At 41.5% G+C, this 25,686-nt stretch overlaps 1 protein-coding gene across 8 annotated transcripts in view; it reads right to left on the bottom strand.

Moving 5' to 3' along the window:
- Positions 1–25,686, bottom strand: part of PRUNE2 (prune homolog 2 with BCH domain) — a 141,860-nt gene that overhangs the window by 25,906 nt on the left and 90,268 nt on the right. For 7 of the 8 annotated variants that reach the window (XM_088130340.1, XM_088130344.1, XM_088130342.1 and 4 more), the window contains exon 9: positions 24,752–25,535. In XM_088130340.1, coding sequence (XP_087986466.1) covers positions 24,752–25,535 — 784 coding nt within the window. The remainder of the gene's footprint in view (positions 1–24,751; positions 25,536–25,686) is intronic. The other variant, XM_088130341.1, reaches the window with a different exon arrangement.

Genomic DNA, 25,686 nt, shown 5'->3' with positions numbered 1-25,686 from the left:
GCATAATTTTGAATGGTTGTTGAAGGAGTGGTCGCTAAGCAAGAACTACCTGTACTTCTTTCATACTTGTAGTGAATGTGGAGAAATTCCACTTCAAAAGGTTCAGACAGCGAAAGTGTTAAGGGACTTATTCATCCAGGTAATGAGTCTGAACCCCAGAAAAATCAAATATTGAGGAGCCAATCAGGAGGGAGGGTTTCTCCTCACAAATGTAGATTTCATAAGAGGAAGGGGTAGTCTCCACTTTATCTTTTCCATTTGTGTTTTCTCCTCTGAAAGTGGTTGAAAAGAAGGTAAGACAAAGCCCCCAACCAGCAACAACCAGGCTGGAATCTAGTAAATTTGGACATAAGCTAGGATCAGTGAAGCAGTATAGATTCTCTTGTTTTAATGGATTAATATGCCATATGGAATATGTGAAGTTATTTAGCATGTGTGAGGGAGCAGCTGTATAGTCCCTGAACTGGGAGTGACAGGGGTCAACCTCTTCAGTAAGAAACTGTTAATAACTTTCCCTTTTCTTTTAGCTGTTTACTAAGATTCTAATTTTGTTTTATATAATAAATATTTAAATTCATAATGAACCAATAGTGTTCATTCTGGGAAAGGGATCTAGACTTTAGCATATGTCTTTCCATCAGGTCAAGCTACTCAAGATTTCTTCTTCCTTCTCCCTGCTAATTCAATGGTAGAGAAAATTTTCTCTGGAGAAAAGTAACACTGGCAACATATCTAATGAACTCTGCCAAGTGTTTTCCAGAGTCCTCTAAATGGCAGTGAGCAGTCAACTGTTTTATATGCCTACATTCCTGTCTCAGTAGAACTTATTCTTTGACCAAGCTGTGTCAGTTAAGTTCTTACAAGTCTAGCTTACAAGCTTAGCTAAATTGAGATATGTCAGGAGTTTTGAATTGGTGAGCCTAATTAATTGCCCAATATTTAATTCCATGACTATGGGAGGAGAGTGATGGAACTTCAACTAGAAATCAAGGTTTAATTCAATGGTTACTGGTGTTCAGGCAATTCCACTAACTGTCAACCAAGTTACCAATGCCTTGGCAGTCCAGGTGGACCAGTTAGCTCCACAATGACAAATTATGACAGCAGTTTTGATGGAACCACAAGATGAAGGCCCTTTCCAATGCCTATCCTATTTCCCTGTCCAACAAAGATGGTGGGAATCCAAGCAAATGTAGATTTCAGAAGTTGAACCCATGAAGCTGGAAGCCAAGCAGAGTTCTGTTATCTGACCGAGACAAGCACTCCCACATGTAAGGTTTATGTCTATATTGTGGAGAACCTTTTCACTCTGCAAATGAGTGCTCCTCTTCTATATGTGAGCTTTTTATGAGCAGATGCTGTACATGCTCCAGATCTGGGTTTTTGAAAAAGGAGATCCCAGCCTAGCTCAGAAGCTAAAGCCACTAGGAATTAAGCAAATTCCTGACATGCAGAGCTTCATATCAACATTTAGTCATTCTTACCCTACAGATCCAGACTGTTAGTAGAATACAACTGCAAACCTTAATAGATTGTGGTGCCATAACAAGCTCACTAAATTATCCATTACCTGCAGAAATGCTCTACCTACTGAGCCCATCCAGCCTTCTGTTAGGATTAAGAGTACTGATGGCCAGCATTTGCACTCAGGCCCCATTATGGAAATATTCTAGGATATTTTAGGTCATTACTCCACAAGCGAAGCCAAGAGCTGGATATGTGCTTCCTGAAAAGAATGCACTGGTAACAAGGGTCAGTGCATCACACAGTGTTTAGATGTCTGGATGCAGTAGACCTTCCTCCTTTCATATTTATTTTCCACTGAATCTTACTGACAGAAGAATTTATCTCAGCTCATAGTCAGTTTGGCATTCAGATACATTCCTCTTGCTTCCCTATAATGTAGCTTCAAGATAAACGTAATTAGATTTACTATGTCAGGCTACAAAAATCCAGATGACTACTTGATAGCAGCAAAAAAATCTATAAAATCTATTCCATCTTCAAGTGTTTATTCAGCTTATTGCAGTGTAGTTACAATAGGCCTAAACATAACATGATCTAGACAATGAAGTACAACACAGATTTTTAAACAATTATTTACTTACAGCCCGAGACCAACTTTTAAAAACATAACAGTACAACAGTATATCAGATATCAAATATAAAAAACAATAAACTTGTTCAGGACAGCCCGAAACAATTAGCAGTGCATAAAAAGCACCAGGTGGATTCTACAAGCCATAGCTCTGTATTGTCTGAGCATACTCAAATATGGCTTTCATAAGGAATGTAATGTCTGCCAATTGTCTGGCCAATCTGGGTCAAAGAGAAAAGTCTTCAATGTGTAACGTGTGGAATACTTAAACAGAATCTGTGAATGGAACAAGGAGTGGTGATATTTGAGCTATAATGTAAATGGGAAACTCTGGTTCTACCTGTTTGAAATTCTAGGTTCCAAATCCTCTGCTTGAGACTAGCTATGTTTTTGTCAGGGCTAAGAGCATCTGGTGCCAGGAAAGAGAAGCCACAGTGAGCAAAATTAAGATTGATTTGTTCTCTTAAAGACTCAGTCCTAATAAGTCCTAATAATAATCCTAATAAGGTAACGTGAACCAAGGATGTTCTCCAATGCTTCAGCCAGTACAGGATGCTTCAGCCAGTACATACAGTAAGATGGCATAGATTCTGCAGGCCCTGAAGAAGATGCAGCCTAATTCCAATCGAATGACAGAGTTAGGGTGGAATGAGGAATCTGGGTTATTGCCTTTAAGAATTTATACTGAATAATTTCTAAGCTAGAAGCATCCCCATAGATACACATCTGTGTACCCTATAGAATCAGAATGACTACCAGGTAGAACAACACACAATATTGGGTTTTTTTCCCCCTTAGTATATGAGCCAAGCCATCGCAGTTCACAAACCATTTTTTATGACTTAGCATTATATGTTAATCTAATAAAAAATTGGTAACAAGCCATGTCTTAGTAAAATGTGTGAACCTAGATACAATTTCATGCTAAACAATGTTGTTTCTAAACATAGTTTGTCAAACAATCCATAGTGGCCTGATTTGCACATAATGCTAGGCCAATATAGATGGGCTCATACATTGCACTTTGCCAAAACTGAACAATTTAGGACTTAGCAGCACAATATCTAAACCTAGTTCATGTGTCCGGTGAATGTAAGAATGAATCTTACTTGAATATTTTAGAATGAATGGAATTTCATAGAATATCCTTTCCGTAAGGCTTACTCCAAAGTACAAGGTTATCTTCTTTCCCAGCAAAAAATTGTTGTGTACCCTTTCTCTCTCAGGCTGAAATACTGGATATATTTACTTAAATGAAAGTACAGTGGAATTTATTTCTGCATGAACATGCACAGATTTGTTCTGTTATTCACTCTAAAGCAGATTTGTATAACATGCTAGACTAATGAGGTTAGATAACTGGTTCAGCACAATATAGAAACCCAGCCATAGTCTTAATATGCTGTGTAAACTAAGCCATCATGTTAAACCTTATTTGGTTTATTTGTTTATGCACAGCATGTAACGTGAACATAGCAATATTCTACTAACTGGTTTAGATTTTACTTTTAAAAGATTTTTTTTAAAAATATATAAATAACCATTAAAAAGGAACAAGAAAAGGAGATAAAAGAGTAAACTACAAGTGAATAGACAAGAGATCTAAAAATGTCATGGAGGTTATAATCTTCCAATATATCATTAGTTAATTATGAATATCTGAATATATTTCCAAGCAGTCACTGCAGGGTCAGCAATGACTGAGCGCAGACAAAAAAAAAAAAAAGCATGAACAACAAAAATCATGGTCAACAGGGTACAAGTCCCTGAGTAAATTATAAGCTACAGTATATTCAATTACTATTACTGAAAGTCTGTTCTGGTTTAGATAGCCTGTAAAACTAAAATATAGGATCTATCTATGGAAAACCTAGCCAGTTTAGGTTTTCTGCATGTTGAACAAATCTACCTCATAGCGCAAAATTTATCTTGGTAACTAAATTCCAGTGAAATAACATTAAAAAGTGAAAGGCTCTCTGTGCCCTATCAACCATAGTGGCCCAGGTTAATGGAGCAATGATTGCCTTAATTTGGTTTTGCTACTACCACCTCCCCTCAACTAGGATTATAGGCACAAGCCCAAAAGAAGGAGAATGCCTTCCTATTTTGTAATTGAAAAAAAGCAGCTCAGGTCCAGTATCCGGTAGTCAGTGTGGGGAGGTTTAGGTATGTTGCCAGATTACAATGTCCAAAACATACATTGGTACAAAAACATCTATCTGAACAGTCTTTAAAGTTTAATAAGAACACCAGGGAACAAATAAAACACAAGTTGGTTAGGCTTAGAGAAAAGTATTAAGCTTCAAAAAGACAGGGTAAGTACAGGTAGTCCTCATTTAGCAACTGCTTCATGTAGTGACCATTCAACAGTAATGAAAAAATAACTATATAACCAATCCTCACAGTTACAGCCTTTGCAGGTCTGTAAAGCAAAGGAAAGCTGAAATAAAATCATAAGCACAGTCACAGTTTCACTTAGCAATTGCTTCACTTAACTTCTGAGTTGCCGGTCCCAAATGTGATCGCTAAATGAGGATTACCTGTAATGGAACCATCTAGGCCCATTTAAGATGACCATTAGGACTCAGAACAACTTTGAAGGAAACTGTTTACTTTGAACACTCACAAAATAAAATTAAACCCTAACACCTCTCCCATGACTAATCGCACCTAGAGGTCTATGTGAATTATCTTCCTGCATCCTATAAAATGTTAGCTCACAAATGTTTGGTGGAGGAATTTAGATTCCTTTATTTCCTTTTCCATACCCAGCTGCTACACTCCATGAAAATTAAAAAGGACAAAAGCTTCTAGCAAACTCCTCACTATTTAACTTCAAGGGGAGGATAGTTGTATTTTTTCAGAGTTAGTCAACTGGCCGTCATATCTTATCTTACTAGAAATACGGAATTAGTCTACAGGTCAACTGTGAGTGCACTCTGACCAAATGCAACATTCTAGAAGTTTACATTGCTAGAGTTATCTGTTACAAGAGTAGATTTAGTAATTTTCATTTTTTAAAAAATTACATAGCTGCATACACATTTACACTATCTAATTTTCTCACCTGATTCTGCATATGAAACACACCCTACTGCTAACCCAGTCCCATAGGAATATCTATTGATAGCTCCTTATGCTGAATCAAAGTAAATGCATCCTGTACTTCCTTTTTCTTGTTAACTTCCTGGCAGAACTCATCTTACATTGGTCTGATAAATGGTTGTCATGTAATGATACAGTAGTTGTTTTGCTTATTTCCTCCTTTTAAAATAAATGGCTTTATATAGCATTCTACTTTTATAATGATACAGGGTCACACTTAGCTTTTTTTCTTGCTACTTTAGCACAGCAAGTTTGTGTCACCAAAAAATATTCCACAAACATTATGCCTCTCTCAACATCTATAATTAAAATTTTCAGTGCTATGATATAAATTTAAAAATCTATTTACTTCACTCTTTTCAACATTTGGATTCACATTGCTAGTGTGAGAAGGCAGGGAGAAGTGAGGGCCTCAAACGAACCATGTTTGCTAGGGGAGAGCGCTGTGCACCATGGGGCAGCCTTGGGGGGACGGCAGGAGGGAGGATGGGCAGAAGGCACACTCGCACCAGAGTGGAGAGGGACGGCAGGAGGGAGGAAAGACTGCAGGCAAGAGGCACGTTCGCACCAGAGTGAAGAGAAACGGCAGGGGGCGGCTGTCGGGTCAAGTGGGGATTGGAATGTGTATTGCGCTGATTGAGTGGAATGTCTGCGGTTTTGCGGTTAATTAGCAGCGCTCCGGGGCGGTAAAAAAGGTGAGATTGTGAGCCAAGCCCTCGTAGGAGGGGATGGACAGATAGGGGGTATAAAAACCTGTCAGACCTTGCTTCGGGGTTCCTCCATTGCTGCGGGAGGGACCCACCTTTGCAAACGTGCCCAATAAAAACTTCTGTCTACTGGATAACCGAACCCGTGTCTGTCGTTTTCTGACAAAATTGGCGAGCCAGGCAGGAGTCCTCGACGTGGACCGGACTGTGGGGAACCGGTGAGTAATCGGCCGTAACACCCCGTTGAGGTGTCTCCCGTTTTCCCGGAGTCGGGTCCAGGACGGGACTCCAATCGCCAGTCAGACAGAAGTAAAGAGGAAGTCGGCCGACGAGGGGACCTCTGGGAGGTCTGGTGAGTACAGCCTACCCATAATCTCGGGGAGATTAGCGTGGTTACGAGGCGTTGGACGCCGCAAGGGGACAGAAGAGTCCGGGACCTTCTGTAAGGTGGGAAACGTAGTCAGGAAGGATGGGTAAGGCGCAGAGTAAGAGTGTAAGGCCAGGGGCCAGTGGGAAAAACGCAGTAGGGGGAATCCCCACGGATTCTCCATTAGGACAATTGTTGCAACAATGGGAGACACCCTGGTTGTGTCCATTCACCAGGGGTCTGGAAAAACCGACCATGATAACTTTGTGCACTAAAGAATGGCCAAAATATCCACTAGTGGACCCCGAATTCCCCTACCATTGGGATACTCTTGGAATCCCCAGAAATTACTGGGTGACCCAACTAAAAAAAAAAAAAACTACATTGTGGAGCATAAAATGTTAACACAGGAACCCTATGTGGAAGTCTGGTTCCATGTTCATTGGGAGGGGCCTTGACCCAAGTTAGCCAAAATTTTTGTCCAAAAAGAACAGGAAGATGAGGAGGACCTCTGGCTGACTGGACCTCAATGGGGGCCGCCACCTCCTCCTCCTCCTCCTCTTCCTACCGCTCCCCCTCCGGCGCCCCCACCCTATCCCGGGCTGCGGAAAGAGCTGGACCAGCTGAACCAAGACATTCAGAACTTGCCCTTTATTCTAAGTTCGGCCAGTGCCTTCCCCGTCCGGGAAGTCCCGAACGGAACGAACGCACAGGGGGTGACCGTCACCAGTTACGTAACGGTTCCCATCAAACCCAGTGAGTTGAGGGAATTAAAAAAAAAAAAAAAAAAAAAGACCCTCCCTCGTATGCAAGAGAACGCCCATACCGCCGCCGAACAATTGGAACTTTTTCTCGGCCCGGTGGAATACTCCTGGGGGAACTGAATTACATTTTAGCCCACCTCTATACGCCAGAAGAGAGGGGCCAGATTCGGCGAGCTGCGCTCGGGGCGTGGGAGCGAAGGAATGCAAATGTCCCAAATGCCCCGGCCGCAGATACTAAATTCCCTCTGGCAGACCCAAATTGGGATCCCAATAATGCCGCACACCGGCAGAACATGAGAGACATGAAAGAGATGATTTTGGAGGGCATCCGAACAGCAGTGCCCCAGGGGAAGAATTTGACCAAGGCTTTTGAGGTAACCCAGGGGAAGGATGAATCGCCCGGAGATTTTTGTGAGAGGATCCGAGTTGGCCTGACCAAATTCTCGGGCGTGACTCCGGACACCCCAGCCTTTGAGACCTTGTTAAAAATGCAGTTCGTCACCAAAGCATGGCCAGACATTCAGAAGAAGATACAAAAACGGGAGGGTTGGACTGAACAGGGGATAGGGGAACTCCTAAGGATTGCTCAACAGACCTATGTGGGGAGGGAGGAGGCGAAGACCAGGCAGAAAACTCAAATGATGATGGCAGCCGTTCAGGCGGCGGCCAAGAATGAGACGAAGGGGGAGGGACTGAGGGAGGCGCGACCTTCTCCCCATCTGGTCCGGGGACCTTGGCCCCGGAGAGGTGGCGTCGACCCCAGAAGGGAGAGGTGGACTGGGGATAGGCAAGGTTGTTTCCGCTGCGGGCGAGTAGGACACTTTGCTCGGGACTGCCAGGTGGATCGCCCCACGGGTGAGAGGAGTTTCCCCCTGTACAACTAGGGGGTCATGGTTCCCCAACCGGGACCCACGGGGAACCCTTGGTAAACATCACGGTGGGTCCCACTGGCGAGGAACAGCAGTTCCTCGTGGACACCGGAGCCTCTCGAACATCGCTGTGCCAACCGATCCCAGGGATTGCGAAATCCCGGGGCACGTCGGTATCGGTGATGGGGGTGGGAGGCTCTCCGGTCAAGGCAGACGTACTGGAGGGAGTGAGACTGGAGTGGAATGGGAAGGAGGTAACTGCAGATGTGTTACTGATCCCACAGGCGAGAGTGAACTTGCTGGGAAGGGATCTAATGGGTAGTCTAGTAGTGGAGCTGTGGAATGTGGAACAGGCAGAAAGGATGTGTTTGTTGTGAGAGGCGGACGTGGAGGTTGTGAACCCTGAGGTATGGGCAGGGGAGGGGGGGGCGGGGCGGTTTCGCATAGCCCCAATTAGCATCCCCTTGAAACCAGGGGTGACGGGTTTGCGGCAAGCCCAATACCCGCTGTCCCGGGATGGGAGGCGTGGGCTGAAGCAACAACTGAGATGGACGGTGCTGCCCCAGAGGTACACCGAGAGCCCCTCTTGTTTGGACAGGCATTGGAAGAGAAACTCCAGGGGTTCCGGGCCCCTGGGGGTTCTCGGGTGCTGCAGTATGTGGATGATTTGTTGGTGTCTGGAGAGAAGGAAGTAAAGGTGAGAGAAGACTCAGTGGCTTTATTGAACTGGTTGGCTGAGGAAGGATTGAAGGTGTCAAAAGGGAAGGTCCAATTTGTGGAAAGGGAGGTCAAGTATTTAGAACATGTACTCCGGAAGGGCGAGAAGTTGATTGATCCTTCTCGGATACAGGGGATAATGCAGTTGAAGCCCCTCATACTAAAACGGAGGTGCGGCGGTTTCTGGGTCTAGTAGGATATTGCCGGCTATGGATAGATGAGTACATGAGCAAGGCTCAGTTTCTGTATGAGAAGTTGAAAGGATCATCTGACAGGGTAGAATGGACAGACGGGGACACAGAGAAGTGGGGAGAATTACGAAGGAGCCTGGTGATGGCCCCGGCTCTGGCTCTACCGAACTTGGCCCCCCCTTTCACCTATACGTTACAGCCCATGGGGGAACTGCCATTGGAGTGCTGACTCAGAGACGGGCTGGGAAATATCAACCAGTGGCCTTCCTGAGCAAAGCCCTAGAACCAGTGGTGAGGGGATGGCCGACTTGTGTGCAGGCAGTGGCTGCCGCTGCTGTGCTAGTAACAGAAGGGAAAAAACTCACTTTTGGGAGCCCCGTGATTGTCCATTCAACCCATCAGATCTTAAGTGTGCTTAGTCAGCAGGCGGCTGCTTGGATGACAGAAGGAAGGATGTTGAAATATGAGACAGTTCTCCGGATAAGTCCTGATGTGGTGGTAGGAACAGACAGGAATTTGAACCCAGCGGAATTTCTTGCGGGGGAGCGGAAAGAATGGGAGCCGGCGGAGCACGAGTGCTCCACCCTGTTGCAGCTGCAAACAAAGACCCGGGAGGACCTGCAGGAGGTCCCGCTGGAGGAGGGTGAGGTCTGGTTTGTGGATGGGTCTAGCCGAGTAGGGCAGGGACAAAGGAAGTCAGGATATGCGATAGTGACGGCGGAGGGAGAGACAATAGAGAAGGGGGCACTACCAGCGGACTGGTCGGCTCAGCTGTGTGAAGTGCACGCTTTGAAACGGGCACTAGAGTTGGGAAAGGGAGTGTCCCTCACCGTCTACACAGACTCGCGATACGCCTGGGGAGTAGTGCACACTTTCGGGAAAATTTGGCTGGAACGGGGTTTACTCACAGCTGCTGGAAAGGGAAGGTTGCAGGGAGGAAGCAGGTCATTGGGTTACAATTGAGGGGACCCCAGTAGTGAGCCGTGCTGACATGAGGGGGATGGTGGAGAAACTGCATGAAGGGTCTCACTGGGGGGTGCAGGCTTTGATAGACACTGTAAAGCCGTGGTACTGGAGCCTGGGGGTTCGATGGGAACTCCACACCCCTTGGCATCCTGACTCCAGTGGGAAAGTGGGAAGGGCCAACGGGGTGTTGAAGCAACATCTCACCAAACTGGGATTGGAAACAGGGCTACCTTGGACAAAGACACTTCCGGTTGCCCTGCTTCGAATGCGGACAGCCCCTCGCAAGGATGTGGGGGTCTCCCCATTCGAGCTGATGATGGGAAGACCTTTCCTGGCTCCAATGGGAGAGCCTATCCCCGAGCTAAAGGATGCCTTCCTGAGAAAGTATCTCTTGGTACTGTCACAATCTCTCTTGTCTCTAAGAAAACAGGGACTCCTCGCTCAACGGCCCCCCTTGCTGAAAGACCAACACCCCCACAAGCCAGAGGATTGGGTCCTGATAAAGACGTGGAAGGATGAGAAGCTGAAGCCGTCTTGGGAGGGACCATACCAAGTTCTCCTGACAACTGAATCAGCGGTTCGGACCTGACAGGGGGGTTGGACCCACTACCATCGGGTTAAGCGAGCTCCCGACCCCCGACCATGGACTGCCCAACCGGGAGACGGACTCAAAGTAAAACTTAAAAGGAACTGAACTAAGGCAGGGGAGGAGATGACCAACATAAAGGCGTAGAATTGGCACAGACAGCTTTGATCACTGGGGATGATCCCCGTGGGGGGGATGTTCTATCATTTTGGGTCTTCTCCCATACCAAGACCCTGGACTAATCAAAGGCAAATGGCTCTAAATCTCTTGGGGATAACCAATGCAACTGAATGTGTATATTTCAACAATACCCAGAACCGTACCCCCCCATTGCCCTCAAAAGGTCCTGCTTTCACTTGTGGAGGGGTCTATAATATCCCTTACGCCTCAACCCCTCTATACCTACCTAAAGGTTTCTTTTTGTTATGTGGACATGAAGCTTACACCTATGTTCCAGCCTATAGTTCAGGGGCCCTTGTGCCATAGGGCGCCTGACCTCTCTATATGCCCTGCCTCCAATGCAAGCGCACCCATCAAAAGAAAAAAAGAAAAAGGGAGCTGCCATCTGATTGTGAGAGTGATGTGACACTCTTGTCCAAAACAGAAGCCATGGCTCTGGCCCTCTCCTTAGTAGGGGTTCCTGCACTAAGCGGAAGAACTTATCTGGACCTAAGGAAGGTGGCCTGCCTCCTGGCTAAAAGTGTCAACCTTACATCCTCTCTCATTGCAGCCCTCACTGAAGAAGTCACTGAGATCAGGAGGGCGGTCATTCAAAATCGGATAGCTATAGACTATCTCCTATTAAGGGCAGGACAAGGCTGTGAATCTTTTCAAGGTCTTTGTTGCTTTAACCTAACCAACAATGAGAATTATATTGAAGCAAAACTAGCCAAGTTGAAGACCTTAGCCTCTCGCATATCCGAGGATCCAGAGGGATGGAATTGGTCGTGGCTCACTAGTTGGTTACCTAACTTTGCTTGGTTAAAACAACTTTCTGTACTAGCCATTGGCTTCATTGCCTTACTGGTCCTAGTATGTTGCTTAATGCAATGCCTCCCTGCTTGTGGGAATTACCTGTCCCAGTGTGTGAAGCCCCGGGTCCGGGACGAGGGAGCAATCCTGTTAGCCAGGTTTGAGGCCCAACAGAGGCGTGAAAAGAAAAAGGGGGATTGTGAGAAGGCAGGGAGAAGTGAGGGCCTCAAACGAACCATGTTTGCTAGGGGAGAGCGCTGTGCACCATGGGGCAGCCTTGGGGGACGGCAGGAGGGAGGATGGGCAGAAGGCACACTCGCACCAGAGTGGAGAGGGACGGCAGGAGGGAGGAAAGACTGCAGGCAAGAGGCACGTTCGCACCAGAGTGAAGAGAAACGGCAGGGGGCGGCTGTCGGGTCAAGTGGGGATTGGAATGTGTATTGCGCTGATTGAGTGGAATGTCTGCGGTTTTGCGGTTAATTAGCAGCGCTCCGGGGCGGTAAAAAAGGTGAGATTGTGAGCCAAGCCCTCATAGGAGGGGGAGGACAGATAGGGGGTATAAAAACCTGTCAGACCTTGCTTCGGGGTTCCTCCATTGCTGCGGGAGGGACCCACCTTTGCAAACGTGCCCAATAAAAACTTCTGTCTACTGGATAACCGAACCCGTGTCTGTCGTTTTCTGACACTAGGCATTTTTAAGCAAGGTTTGGGGAACCTGTAGCTCTCTGGAAGGCACTAAACTACAACTCCTAGTAACCCCAATCTGACCAGTAGCAAGGAATAGTGGGAACTGTAGCTCAGCTACAGCTGGAAGGCCTTAGATTTTCCATAGAGCTGTGTGGCACTTTGGATTTGATTCCAGAAAGATGCCTTGTAGGAAAGAATACAAAAACAGCAGTTGTCTGCAACTCTTTAAAGCAGCTGTGTCTTCTTCTAGAATCATGCAGGTGCCATCACTATATGTATTCTTTTTTGGAATTAAATCCAAAGCATTGCATAACCCTATTCCTAACCTGGTTTAAACAGTAACAATATAGGCTTCTTTTGAGTACCATATGTTCATTCAACTACAAATAATTCCATTAAATTTATGCATGAACCTTAGCCTCACTCACTGATCAACTATTTGTGGCATTCAGAAGAATATTCTGCAGGATCAATCAGAAAAATGCTATGTATACCTCTAAAGAAATTGTTACAAAAGAAGCATCTAATCTCAGCATTCCTTTGCTTGACTAGAAAGAGAAAAAACAGACCACAAACAAAGATGAGATTAAGAAATAATGCTTTTACATCAAAATATTATGTGTAATTGAGGACTTCTTAGTGCTAAGACTGAAAATCCAGTATGAGCTATTTTTGAAACACATTTCTGCAATATTTATATAGTATATCATTCCATACAGTTTCCATGATACTTAAAAAATGTCAGAAATTCTCCAAAGATTATTTCATTGGCACTGAGTTAAGACAGAAATGTTTCCATCTTGAGCAGACTATTGGTCAAAGGGATCTGCTTTGCCCACTCACCCCAAACAGTTGATAAATCACTTCACATACAGATTTCTAAGCCATAGCTCAGTGAAAACCCACATGTTTTGCAATCAAATTATTCCATCCAATCCCATTCATCTTTAGAGACATACTGGGAATTTTAGAATACTGGAACACTGAAATACTGGAAAGATTCTGCCAATCATTAAACCAGATAGCTTGCAGATAATAATAGTTTTGTGACCTCTTCAGTTAGTTTAAATACGTTTCTGTGTATGTGCACGCATATACAATCCAATCAGCTTTAACTCTTGGTGAGTACATCAAATCAATACAATTTTCTTGGTAACATTTTTGGAAGTGGTTTACCATTGCCTTCATCCTATAGCTACAAAGTCACTCAGCTGGCTTTGTGCCTAAGAAGGGATTAAAATTCAGGTTTCCCCATGCAAAGTCATATTTCCTTGCATGTAATTCCTAATTCCAGATGCTGATATGAGAGTGTGACCCTGAACATGTGGAGTAGGCAATTATTTTATATATAAAGTACTTGTCTGTTACAGGAAAGCTTTCCAATTTGATGGATGGAAAATCAGCTCATCTTAGGCTAAAAAATGAACCATTTTTCTTGAGAACCAGTTTGGTGTAGTGGTTAAGGCACCAAGCTAGAAACCATGAGATTGTGAATTCTAGTCCCATCTTAGGCATGAAGTCTTCTGGGTGACCTTGGGCCAGTCACTCTCTCAGCCCTAGGAAGAAGAAGATGACAAACCACTTCTGAAAATGCTGCCAAGAAAACTGCAGAGACTAGTCCAGGCAGTCACCAGGAGTCAACATTGACTCAAAGGCACCCAAAAAACCCCCCCACCCCTTTTACTTACAGTTCTTTATGTGAGTTGATCATAATTACATTAGAAGCCTGTGACTTGACCTGATTAATCTTGATAACCTCCAGGGAGATATAATTCACTAGACACAATATATTTCATTTGATGAACTTGTCATGCACCTATGTAGATACACACACCAACTTAATTAACAAATTATAATTAAAGTATTCCAGGTAAAGAATGAAAGCCAGTTTGGTGTAGTGGCTAATGAACCAGGCTAGAAACTGGGAGACAGTGAGTTCTAGTCCACCCTTAGGCATGAAACCAGTTAGATGTCTTTGGGCCAGTCACTCTCTGTCAGCCCTAGGAAGAAGGCAGTGGCAAACCACTTCCAAAAATCTTGCCAAGAAAACTTCAGGGACTACTCCAGGAGCCAACACTGACTTGAATCTGCCCCCCCACACACACACACCCCAAAAGGTAAAGAATGCCTTACCTTGGACATGTTTCTTAGCATGGACATTTTAAATCATGTTTCTGCATCCACAATACACTGCTGTAGTAAGAGTCTAAGCACATATTTTTATACACTGTACAATATGTTGTGTAAATATTGCCTGATAATGTTAGCACTACAGCTGAAGGAGAGAAAAATCATAACTAATAATGATTGCTATTTATGTCTTGCTGATCATCTAAAGGAGCTTTTCCCAACTTGGCATCCTGCACATATTTTGGGCTTCAGTCCCCACAATACCAGCAAGTACTGCCAAATGGCCATGCTGCCTGGGAAACTATGGGAGCTGTAGTACAACAGAAGGCACCAGACTAGGGAAGGGTGACTTAGGGCTTTTCTGCACAAGAGCCTTCAAGCTGCTCGTCTCCTGTGTGAGAAACCTGCTGGAAATGAAGCTTCCTTAAGAACTCTTTTTCCAGATTTCAATACCTTCCTTTATTTTGGCCACAATGATGGCTTGATGCTCTGTCTGGACAGTGTTTATCTTAGTGGACTAGTGGATTCTTGGGTTTCTTTACCCCTCATGGACAGGAAGGAAGGAAGGAAGGAAGGAAGGAAGGAAGGAAGGAAGGAAGGAAGGAAGGAAGGAAGGAAGGAACCATAGGTTGATCATTTTTCCTGTTACTTGGGCCAAAAAGGAAAAATGACAGATTTGTCAATTTACCTGGTTAAAAAAACAAAGAAAGAAAGACAGGGACACTGCAGACATCCTTGCAGTGTCCTGTTAATGAACTTGCAATTTGCAAGTTGAGTAACTATATAAACTGCATAAACAAACATAAATAAACTTGTAAAACAACGATCCAGCTTTTCACCATTCCACTGGTGAACTTAAAAACAAAATGGCAAAGGAGGGCAGTGACTAGTAACCAGAGGGAAGTGAGCATTCCCATCACAGGTCACAATTGTTAGTTGGAGTGAAGAGGTCCGGTTACAAGGAATTTAAGTGCGGTATGCAACATGAACAACACAGTTTGAACCAGTACAAAACAAACAAAAAACCTTCTAGAGGAACACAGTTCCCAATCACCAAACATGCTGAGACAGAGGCAATATGCCAATAGCTATCTCTGATAATATATCTGTACAAACTACAGTGGAACCTCGGGTTACGAACACTTCTGTTCACGAACTTTTTGGGTGACGACCAGCTCCGGCCGCAAAATTTTGCTTCGGTTCGCAAACTCCACCTCGGGTTACAAACAGGATCCACGGCCATTTTCCCTCCCGTGACCCGGTCTGCGGCCATTTTCCCACCTGTGACACGTGGTCCGCGGCCATTTTCCGCCCCTGACATGTGGTCCGTGGCCATTTTTCCACCCCTGACATGTGGTCCGCGGCCATTTTCCATCCCTGACACGTGGTCGTAGGGAGGGGGACTCTCCCTCCAAGCAATAGCCGCCTCCCTGTCCTCCATGCCAGAACGGATTAACGGTAATTACATTGAACCTTATGGGAAAATTTGCTTCAGGTCGCGACCAATTTGGGTCGCGACCAGAGTCACGGAACAAATTAAGTTCGTAAACCGAGATTCCACTGTAGCATAACTGCAGTGGCCTCAGATTTGGAATGTGTAGCCAATTCATTACTCTATGGCTGAAGCAGATAACCTGATGCCTTCCAGATGTTTTGGATCACAAATCCCACATCATATGCCAATGGCCAAGCAGGTTGGGAACTGAAAGGAGTAATAATCCAAAATACTTGGAGAGCACTAGGTTTGCCATCCTGATCCCTTGTCTGGATATTTCCGTTCTGGACAATTGTATATGCTTTCCCTTTCTCTTGATGATGTATGCACCAATATACATCTTTATCAAAGAAAGGGAGAGTTGCCAAAAAGAATTGTGTCACAATATTTATTTTTTTTAATCATAGAGAAAGGAGGGAGATGTCAAGTCTACTAGTCTACCAGCTTACCTCCACCTAGGAACCTCCTAACCTTAGGATGGATGGATAGACGGATAGATAGATGATCGACTGACCAACATTAATTAAACATTAAAGGAATCTTACTCAATTAACTATATTAGCTTTAGGTAATACTCCATGGATTGATTTAAAACTCACATGGTTAATTGACTACAATGGCTTTAATTTCTCATTAAGTATTACTCTAATTTGGAAAAAGCAATTACTTGAAAGAAGAAACATTTTCCTTAGTTTTCAGTGGAAAAACATTTTTCTTAGTTTTCAGCAGAGATACAGACCGTATTTCCTCACCTCAGAACAAAAGCCGTAACCTATTCTATCTCATGCAAAACAGAATGCTTCTTTGCAGAAAGGAATTTCAAGCTACAACTATCACAAGCATTGGTCTTTTAAAAAATGTTAAAGTTATAGTTTGCTAACAAATTAATTGGAGGTGATTTTAGTTGATTAAAATGTCTAATCAGTGCAGGTAATTACCATAGCTGTGCATAGTTCTAAAATTATTCAAAGTGCTTTAGACCTCAGCACCTCTGGGCTAATCATTAAAGCAGCCTGACTTTATTCAGGCTTTTACATGGGTCTAAGGGGGAAAAAAATTATGTTTTAAAGAGTCACATTAACCTTAATGAGTGGATTACTTAAACCATAGGCATCTATTTTTCAGGCATGCACTGAAGCTTGAAAAAAGATGGGTTGTTTTAATGAACATTAGAGAAGCACTGCAATCATGCCAAAGTGAAAATTTTTCCAAACCATTTTCAAAGTACACATAGCCTTAGTTCAGGTTTATTACAGGCATTGACCAATGTTTTATTCAAATCTAAACTTATTAAGTACCAAGGAAGTTAAGAACCAAAGAGAAAGTAAAATACATAAAGTACATCTAAAAAAAGTTTAAGTGCCATCCTTAAGATACCAAGAAAATAAAATAACATTCAAAATGAATAAGATTTTTAAAAAATAATAAAAAATATAATTACCTAGGTATTAAGAACTAAATTAAGAACCCCCAAAATATTAATTCATTAAGAAAACTTTATAAACCATAACCTCACAGAAAATCAGAAGTGATGCTTCCATAAAAATCAAAAGAAATCAAAGCTTTTTGGGATGGGGTGGGCACGTAAGTACAGCTAATCAAAATTCAAAAGGAATTTGTCTCTACTTTGAGTGCCAATTATAAGTAATTGTGGTAGCAATTAAAAATAGACAAAAATAAAGATAAAAACAAAAGAGGGATTCTCAGTGAGTTTACCCACGCCCAGTACCTTTAATTATCTCTTTACGGATTTTAATTGCTGCCATGCAAAATTTAGCAACACATAGCCTTAGTTATTAATCAAGTATTTAGATTTTTAATCATTAAGTAAATTTGCATATTACCAAAACTTCAGTATGAAACTAGGGGAAGATACTGAAGGAGCTTTAGTCAAGGGAAAGGCAGCCCTGTGTATGTGTGTGTGTATGTGTGTACCTTCAAGTCATGTTGACTCCTGCTGACTGCCTTCTTCCTAGGGCTCAGAGAGAGAAACTGGCCACGGTCACCCAGCTGGCTTTGTGGGACTAGATCTCATGGTCTCCTGGTTTCTAGCCCAGTGCCTTAACCACTACACCAAAAGGCAACCCTAGCACCTGCTGATTTTCACAGATCCCTTTTCAGCTTCATTTACCACTCCCCCATCAGGAACAAAGATCAGAATGATGCAAGCCATGGTATTCCCTGTGACACTCTGTCCAAGCAAATGTTGGACTTTGAAGAAGCAGGATAGGAAGGGTATTGCCACCTTTGAACTTTGGTGTTGGAGAAGACTCCTGAGAATACCAGGGACAGTCAAGAAAACAAACAAGTGGGTCATTGAACAAATCACCACATACTTATTTATTTTGATCAATTATCAGAATTCCAAAGAGAAAAAATTGCAATATAGTTAAACACTATTACAAAACTAGGAACACACACTAGGTTATAACATTATATATAATTTGTTGTTCAGCCTAGGGCATTTCCAGTGAATTGGGACAAATCACAATGGCAATAGGAAAAAAAAAATATTTCAACCTTTGTAAGCAGAGCACTAGTCCAAGAATAGGAGAAAGAGACAGTCTTCCTCCATCTACCTGGACATCAATGTAAGGTAGGATTTATGAGGTCTCTATGAACATTAGAGTAAAAGGGTAACAGGTGAGACATTAGAGTAAAACATAGTAACAGGTGAGTTACTCATTTAATTCCTGATTCCACAAAGATAAATACATTTAGATTTGGAAATATTACTATATTTCTCCTCCCAAAGCACTGATGGTGAACTGAGCCAAAAAGAAAGCTCTTTGATGTGGCTTATAAGAAATATCCATCCTTCAAGTATTTTGCAGGAATGAAAAGGTTCCCATTAATCCCAATTACAAAGTTATTTATACTTCCAAAATCGTTTTGACAGTCCATATTAAATATTCACTGCGGAATCTCTGCTCCTACCCTGCCACATTATAATGCCATCAAAAACTAATTTGAGAAGCCACATTATTGATCATCGTTCTGAATTCCTTTCTCCCAAACCAAAATATTTATAATATTTTGGAAAATCAAACAGGCAAAAGGCCAGCAATGAAAGAGACTTTAAATCAGAAATTAAATCTAAACATCCAAGCCAGTACCCTCAAAGAAATTATCCCAATTTTCAGTTATAGGACATATTTGAAAATGTATCTAGAAATCTGGAATATGGCTTTTATAAACCCCAGTTAAACAATTTCTAGCAGATAGAGGTTTTACACGCATATGTGGAACCACACAGCATTTAGGTGACACAAACATTCATTTTAAAAAATCTTATACTTTCTTCTTCCACTAGGGCTCAAGTACTCTTTTGTGATTTACCATTCTCTGATCAAATTTCTTCCTTCCAAACTTCTTAACACTGGAAGATGAGTCAAAGATATTTAAACGTTTTGATCTGTTCCATTCTATTCCTATTTATCTGCCTTTAATATTTACACTCTGTCCCTTTTGGAAAAAAGGGCTTTAGTTTTAAGAGTGATTTATATTAACTGTTCCTCAATGCAGTAAGTTTCTAGGAACTGAAAGACTTCTCATCAAACTCTACTGCATTGTGGAGAAAAATTTAGCAACAATAGTTTATGCAGTTTAAGTATTAACTACATTTTGCAGATGAGGAGGTAAGATGGGAATCTTCCCCAACACCATTCAGTATATTTATAGATGTATGGACAAAGCTCAAACTGCAATTAACTCATCCTGAGTTGGTTCACTATTATATTCAGTACTAAATATGGAGAATTTAGTATTTTTCAGAAATCACTTCAAGCGATGAACTGAGTATTTTCACACTGTGGGTGTCAAAAAGAACTGATTTTTTCAGCATACTAATACCTAAGATGTGATATAAGCTATCTTTTTATTCAACAAAAGAGCTTCCTGAAGCTTTTTAAATCATTGAGGTATGAAATAACACTTTGCTTATTTTCTCCTATAATATCATTATAATTTTGTAACCCACCTCAAGAATAATACATAATTTCTACTAATACCTATTTTCCTGCTCCTTTTCACTTGTTTCTCTGTATTGTTGTTGTTTTCTTTTCTCCTTTTACAGCATCATAATAGCAACATATTAGAGCTTAAGTACAGAGCTTTAACACAACAGTTTTCCACAAGCGTGTTGCTAATGGAATTAAGACACAAAATATGTATTACAGGTAATCCTTGGGTTACGACGGCAATTGGGACTGGAATTTCCATCACTAAGCAATGCAGTCATAAAGTGCAAAGTCACGTGACCTCATTGCTTAGAAACAGCAATCCCAGTAGTCCCCATCGCTGTTGTTAAGTGAGGATCACACGGATCGCTAAGTGAGGGCCTCACATGACCGTGATGTGAAAAGAAGTGCTGAAAGTGCATCCCTGGCAAGCAGGCCAGTGGGCAAGAGCTACAGCCAGGCAGATGGGTGCCATGGGCAGGCACTACGGAGTATGGGCGGGTGCTATGGAATATGAGTTCCCTATGCCACTCAGGGGCTCCTCAAGACAAAAGGCAGCGGGAGCGACTTGTGACCTCCTGCCATTTTCCCCACTGACTGTGCTTGGGGGAAGCTGGCAGGGAAGTGCCAGTGATCACATGGGAGTGGGACACTGCAACCATCATAACTGCAAGCTGGTTTCCAAGAACCCGAATCACAATCATGTGACTGCAGGGATGCTGCAACTTTGAGGACCAGTCAGAAGTCCCCCTTGTTAAGCAACAAACTTTGAATGGTCACTGAACAAGAGGTCATAACCCACGGACTACCTGTGCTAGAACAAACTGAAAGCCATTTCCATATAATCTGCCTCCCTATCTGTGAAGAATTATATGGTATGACCTTGGCAAATGATGTGGTTCTTCTTCCATGCATGGAAGCTTCCTTGTCTGGAAGGAACCATGTCACTGCCTGAATTACAATCATGTATTTATAAGTTGGGGTAGAGAATAAAGTAGATGACCTTGACAGAAATATGCAAGAACTGTTACGTGAGCAAAGAGGGCTGAAACATTTTTTACATATGGGAAGCAAGATAGTATCTGGAAGCATCTCAGGAAGGCTTCTCCCTGATTCACTGAGGTATAAGAAGATTGGGAGGTAAAGCACAATCAGGCTTATAAGATTCTGTTATTATAGCCTATCTCAATAAAGTATTGTTTGAGCCTTCCTGTGGAGTTGATTCTCTGATCAGGTCTATCTAGTGCACTGTTTCTCAACCTTGGCAATGTTAATTTGTGTGGACTTCAACTCCCAGAAATCCCCAACCAGCATGCTGGCTGGGGAATTCTGGGCATTGAAGTCCACCCAGCTTAAGGTTATCAAGGTCGAGAAACACTGATCTAGTGGGACTTACAGTTGGATCCATTGCTCCTCATAGAAATGTTATTAGAGAGTTATGAGCTTTTTATTGGTCTGATAATTGCAGAACTAGCAAAAACAATATCAAAACTATATTTCAATAAACCCTAACAAACAACAAAAATAGCAGCAGGAATTAATATGACAGCAAAACTATTTTTTTTAAGACAAAGTTTTAAAATTAAAAACATATCTCAATTATCTCCTTATAAAGAACATTTACTAGTTTGATTGGGTACTGAAGAAATGGATTTGGGAAGTGCAGGTGAAAGAATAGACAGATAGACAGACAGACATTTGTTCTTTTGTCCATACGTTAATGAAATGTCTGTGCTATCCTTTGTCTACCCCACATTACCTTAGATACTTAAAAGAATTTCCCAACCTTCAAAGGGTTTTAGTGGTGGCACAAAAAGAAAAGGGTAATAAAGGAGAAGAACCCCACAACTAGCAGGATATGCAATAGTTACCAACTTTTGAAAAACATTCAGTAATGGGGGAAATTATATAGGTCCCTCCAGGAAGTTACTGTTATATTAAATAACCCTGGTATCTCATCTCTATTTTGGCCTGCTTTCATTACTTCATTTCACAATTATGTAAAAACCCTTGATTTCTTGAGCTTCTTAAGCATAAAACTTGTTGTTTAGTAAGAACCATCTTTTTAAGAAATCTGTATAGCCCAGGAGTATCACTTCAAGAATTTCTGATAGAAGGCCCAGATAAAAAACACAGAGCTCTTTAACTAGAGTTCCTTTAGCTTATAGATGCAAAACAAATGTGTGACTGGGCATGAAAATATAGTCAACTTCCTAGGCATTTTTTATATGCAGTGCTTTATCAAAAGAAGTATTATAGATCACCTTACAGTGTTCTCCTGGGAGACTGTTCTTTATGGTTTTATAGAGGGCTTTGCAAGCCCCTTCTTTTTCAACCGCCTCATGAGGCAAAGCGTTAGACATTCCATCTTACAGACTCAAGAGAACAAATGGACTGTGCAGAGTACATGGCTGCTGTGAGACTTACAGTAAAACACAGGTCCAAATAATCACATCAGCCTCTTGTGGCTTAAGAAGGCACAACACAGATCCTCCTATTTCTTCGCCCATTTCATGGCTTTTCCCACCATGTTTTAAATGTTTTCTTTTCTGAAAGCTGTTGTGCATGTGATTGTTTCTTTAACTACAGAAAGCATTTTATGAAAGCAAGTTTCTCACAGAAATGTTTCATTTTTTACTGGCAGACATATCAAAGAGCCACAATTCTGCATGCATTTTAAGAAGTGCTTGCTCATTTTTCAAGCTTTGTGTTTTCTATTCTTTGTCCACTTGAAATCCAATTCATTTTGAACAGCTACAAGATCTAAGAGGACACTTCAAGAAAGAAACATTATATGCTTCTCTCTTACAGAAAAGGATCTAAAACAGCACAGTCACCTATTATACTGCTGTAAGATTGACACGATCTCAAGTGGGTTTAGTGCTTCCCCTTAGTTAAGCAAGCTTTTAGACAGTGGTAGCGCCTTTATTTCTTCTTCATTACCATCATCAGAAAGCTATGCAAAGAACAAAATCACACTAATGAGGAGGGTTATGCAATTAAAATACAACAGTAAAGTTTTGTTTCTTAATTACAAAAATCACATAATTTTGTAATTTGACATATCTCTGAAAAGAAGGTATACTTTCCTTCATAAGCAGATGTGACTGAATTATAAGTCACAGCTGCCTAATTTTCTTATGAGACAGCAAACGCTTTGCATCCTGCTGATAAATATTCTTCTCTCCCTCGCCTCCCTCCGTAGTAACGGCAACAATAGAGCTGTTAAGAAAAGCACCATCTTTGCCAATTGCTCCGTACAAACAATGTGCTTACCTTCTTGAGGTTTAAAAAGCAATTTTGCAATAGGAAAAGTGTAAAGCTGCTTTATGACTTCATTTCAGGATCTCCTTCCCATAGCAGCTTACTAGAAACACAGATCTTCACCATTTTTCTGATCACATGACTAATGCTAGTTCTAAATAAGGAAGATGATCACCTGCCTTTGGATACCATGCTGTGCATATCCAAACAGCCATTCTAACAGGCACTCAAATAACACCACACACAAACACTTATTAAGAATAACTTTCTTTCTTAGCGGTAAAAAAATAATAATTGTGAGAACAAAATAAATCTTATAATCAATTTGAGAGACTAAATGTAATTTTTGAAGCTGTGTATTGGATAGCTTTATGTAATCTACTTCAGTTAAATTGTATTTAAAACCATGTTGTAATGGAGAATTTAGTAAGAAAACAACACAAAAGATGGCAAATTCAATATCTATCAAGAGGCAGAACTAAGAAATTTTACTGGGACCTATAGGCAGAAGCCACTTTTCTCTGCATTAACCAATTAATTAAAGGGCAATTACCTTTTCTTGAAAAGCATCTTTAAATATGTGCCAGTGTGTAGAAAATAGCATTAAGAAATATGTAGTCATTCCCATGCTGGGTTGTATTTATCATATTATCAAAAGCAGACTTCCCCAGTTTAGAGACTTCCAGATGTGCTTGGGCTATTACTCCTACCAGTTGTATTTATTATTTGGTTTGATTTACATCCTGCCTTTCAACCCAGGGGGTGCCCAAGACACAATTTAAACCAGAGACTTTCCAATATGCAGGTCAGCTGCTTAGTCACTGCACTACATTATCAAACTACAGGTTTGGACTGACATTAACAGGATTGTTAATATGACTGAATCAACTGCTGTATGTTAAAGACAAATACGTTCTTCTTGACTATATCCCCAGTATTGTATCAAAGTATCCAGAACTGTAGATTTTTCAGGCATATGGGCTGGCACATAACCACTCTATGCATCTGATGAAGTGAGCTGAAGCTCACAAAAGTTTATGTATTTTAATAACATTGTTATCGGAAAAGGTACCACCAGGATCCATCTGATTTTTTGCTATCAGAGACTATCATGGCTTTCCTCCTACAACATCTACAATGAGAATTTGCAACTCTAAATATAATTTAGTTCAGAAGAAGAATATCCTTTCAGTAGATACAGTCAGCAATATTGATTTAATTATTTACCAGGGATGTTTTAATTATTACTGTTGTTATTGCTTTGTTGTAAACTCCCAAGAGTCAATTTGATTGACGTGCATATAAATATAATAAATAAAATAAACTCCCTAAAATGGCAAAAGAAGGAAATTGAGTGGTTGAAAAGAGAAAGGTAAATGGTATTATTATAACAATGATATAAGACCAAATGCACCACACACATTATATGTGGTTGTATTCCATATAGGAAAGCTACCAAGAAGAACTAGGGGAAAAAACTGCATTTTCTTAACTGTCAGCATTAATAATTTGGAAAGTATAAACAAACTTTGTGTGGAGTGAGTCCAGTTGTGGCTTTGAATATCTGCTCACACAAGATGTGGCAATACAATTCTTATCAATGCTCTGTATGTATGACAATCCTTCGTGTTCCCCAAAAGAGGGTTTTGATCACTGGGTAGCCCTGTAGAATACTAGAAAATTGCAGAACATAGGAGAAATGGGTAAAAATTGGATACTCTGCCTTGCATAACAGGAAGCTCTTATTCTAATACAAAGTTTACCCACCCCTTGCTTCTGGTGTGAGCAACCTTCTGAAATATAACAATATATTCATAAATAATAAAATTAAAAATAAAATTTATAGGCCTTAACATTTATAGGCCTGTCCTTACCCTACTGTTTGATTGAGCTCTGTTTCACTGCCAACAAACTGGGTCTCATCTTCCATTTCTTGTTCTTTTACCCTACTGTTTCTAGGAGGTTGTTGTAGATGATCATCCAATTCACCATCAGTAGCAACCACTTGCAATAAAGGAGCACCTGTTTTTGTACCACATGAAATCTTGTCCTCTTGTTCCCAGGCTTGGCGAGGGCTTTTATCAAGTGGAATTTCAGCTTGGGTCTCAGAGATCAGTTCCTGGCTTAAAACATTGTCTAATTCTTTAATAGATTGTCTGCACAGTGACTCTATTGTAACTGGCTTACTACAGTTATCTTCAGGTGATACATCATGCTCTCCATTTTGGCCTACCATAGTCCATTCCTGGTCTTGCACAGGGATGCTGGGTGATTTCTTTTCATCTTCCCATTTTTGAGGCACAACAGCAGAACTTTTCTCTTCTAAATAAAAAGAGTCCCATTCATTCTCCAGAGTAGACTGCCCTTCACTTTCATTTATTATGGAGATTGACTGTAATGTATCTGAGGAGTCTGCTGAAAATGTTTCAAGAGAATCCATTTGTTCAGCAACTGCTGAAGGGAAATTGCCTTCTTGTGTTACCAGTAAGTCCTTTGTCAAAGATATATTTTCTTCACCACTAATAAGGACATAGTCCATTTCTAAAGAAGACTGTTCTTCGGCTTCCTGTAATTGTGTATCTTCCTTATTGCCCTTTCTTGTCCTATCTAGGAACTTGGCCACTTTACTATCATAATTAAATATATCACAGACAGCTTCTAAAATTAAATAAAACAGCTTTAGTTAAAGTAGTTAATTACTCCTGCTAATTTTAACAATGAAAAAGTTACAGCTTATTGATTTATACAGCCTGTTATTACATTTTACGTTTTGCTTACAATAGGTTTTCATTTAAAATAAGGTATGCTA

Source organism: Python bivittatus, unplaced genomic scaffold, assembly GCF_059951505.1.
Source record: "Python bivittatus isolate LINGU-HERP-01145 unplaced genomic scaffold, Pbiv_v1 ctg000850_np1212, whole genome shotgun sequence".
Lineage (NCBI taxonomy): Eukaryota > Metazoa > Chordata > Lepidosauria > Squamata > Pythonidae > Python > Python bivittatus.
This window is presented reverse-complemented; position numbering and strand designations above follow the sequence as displayed.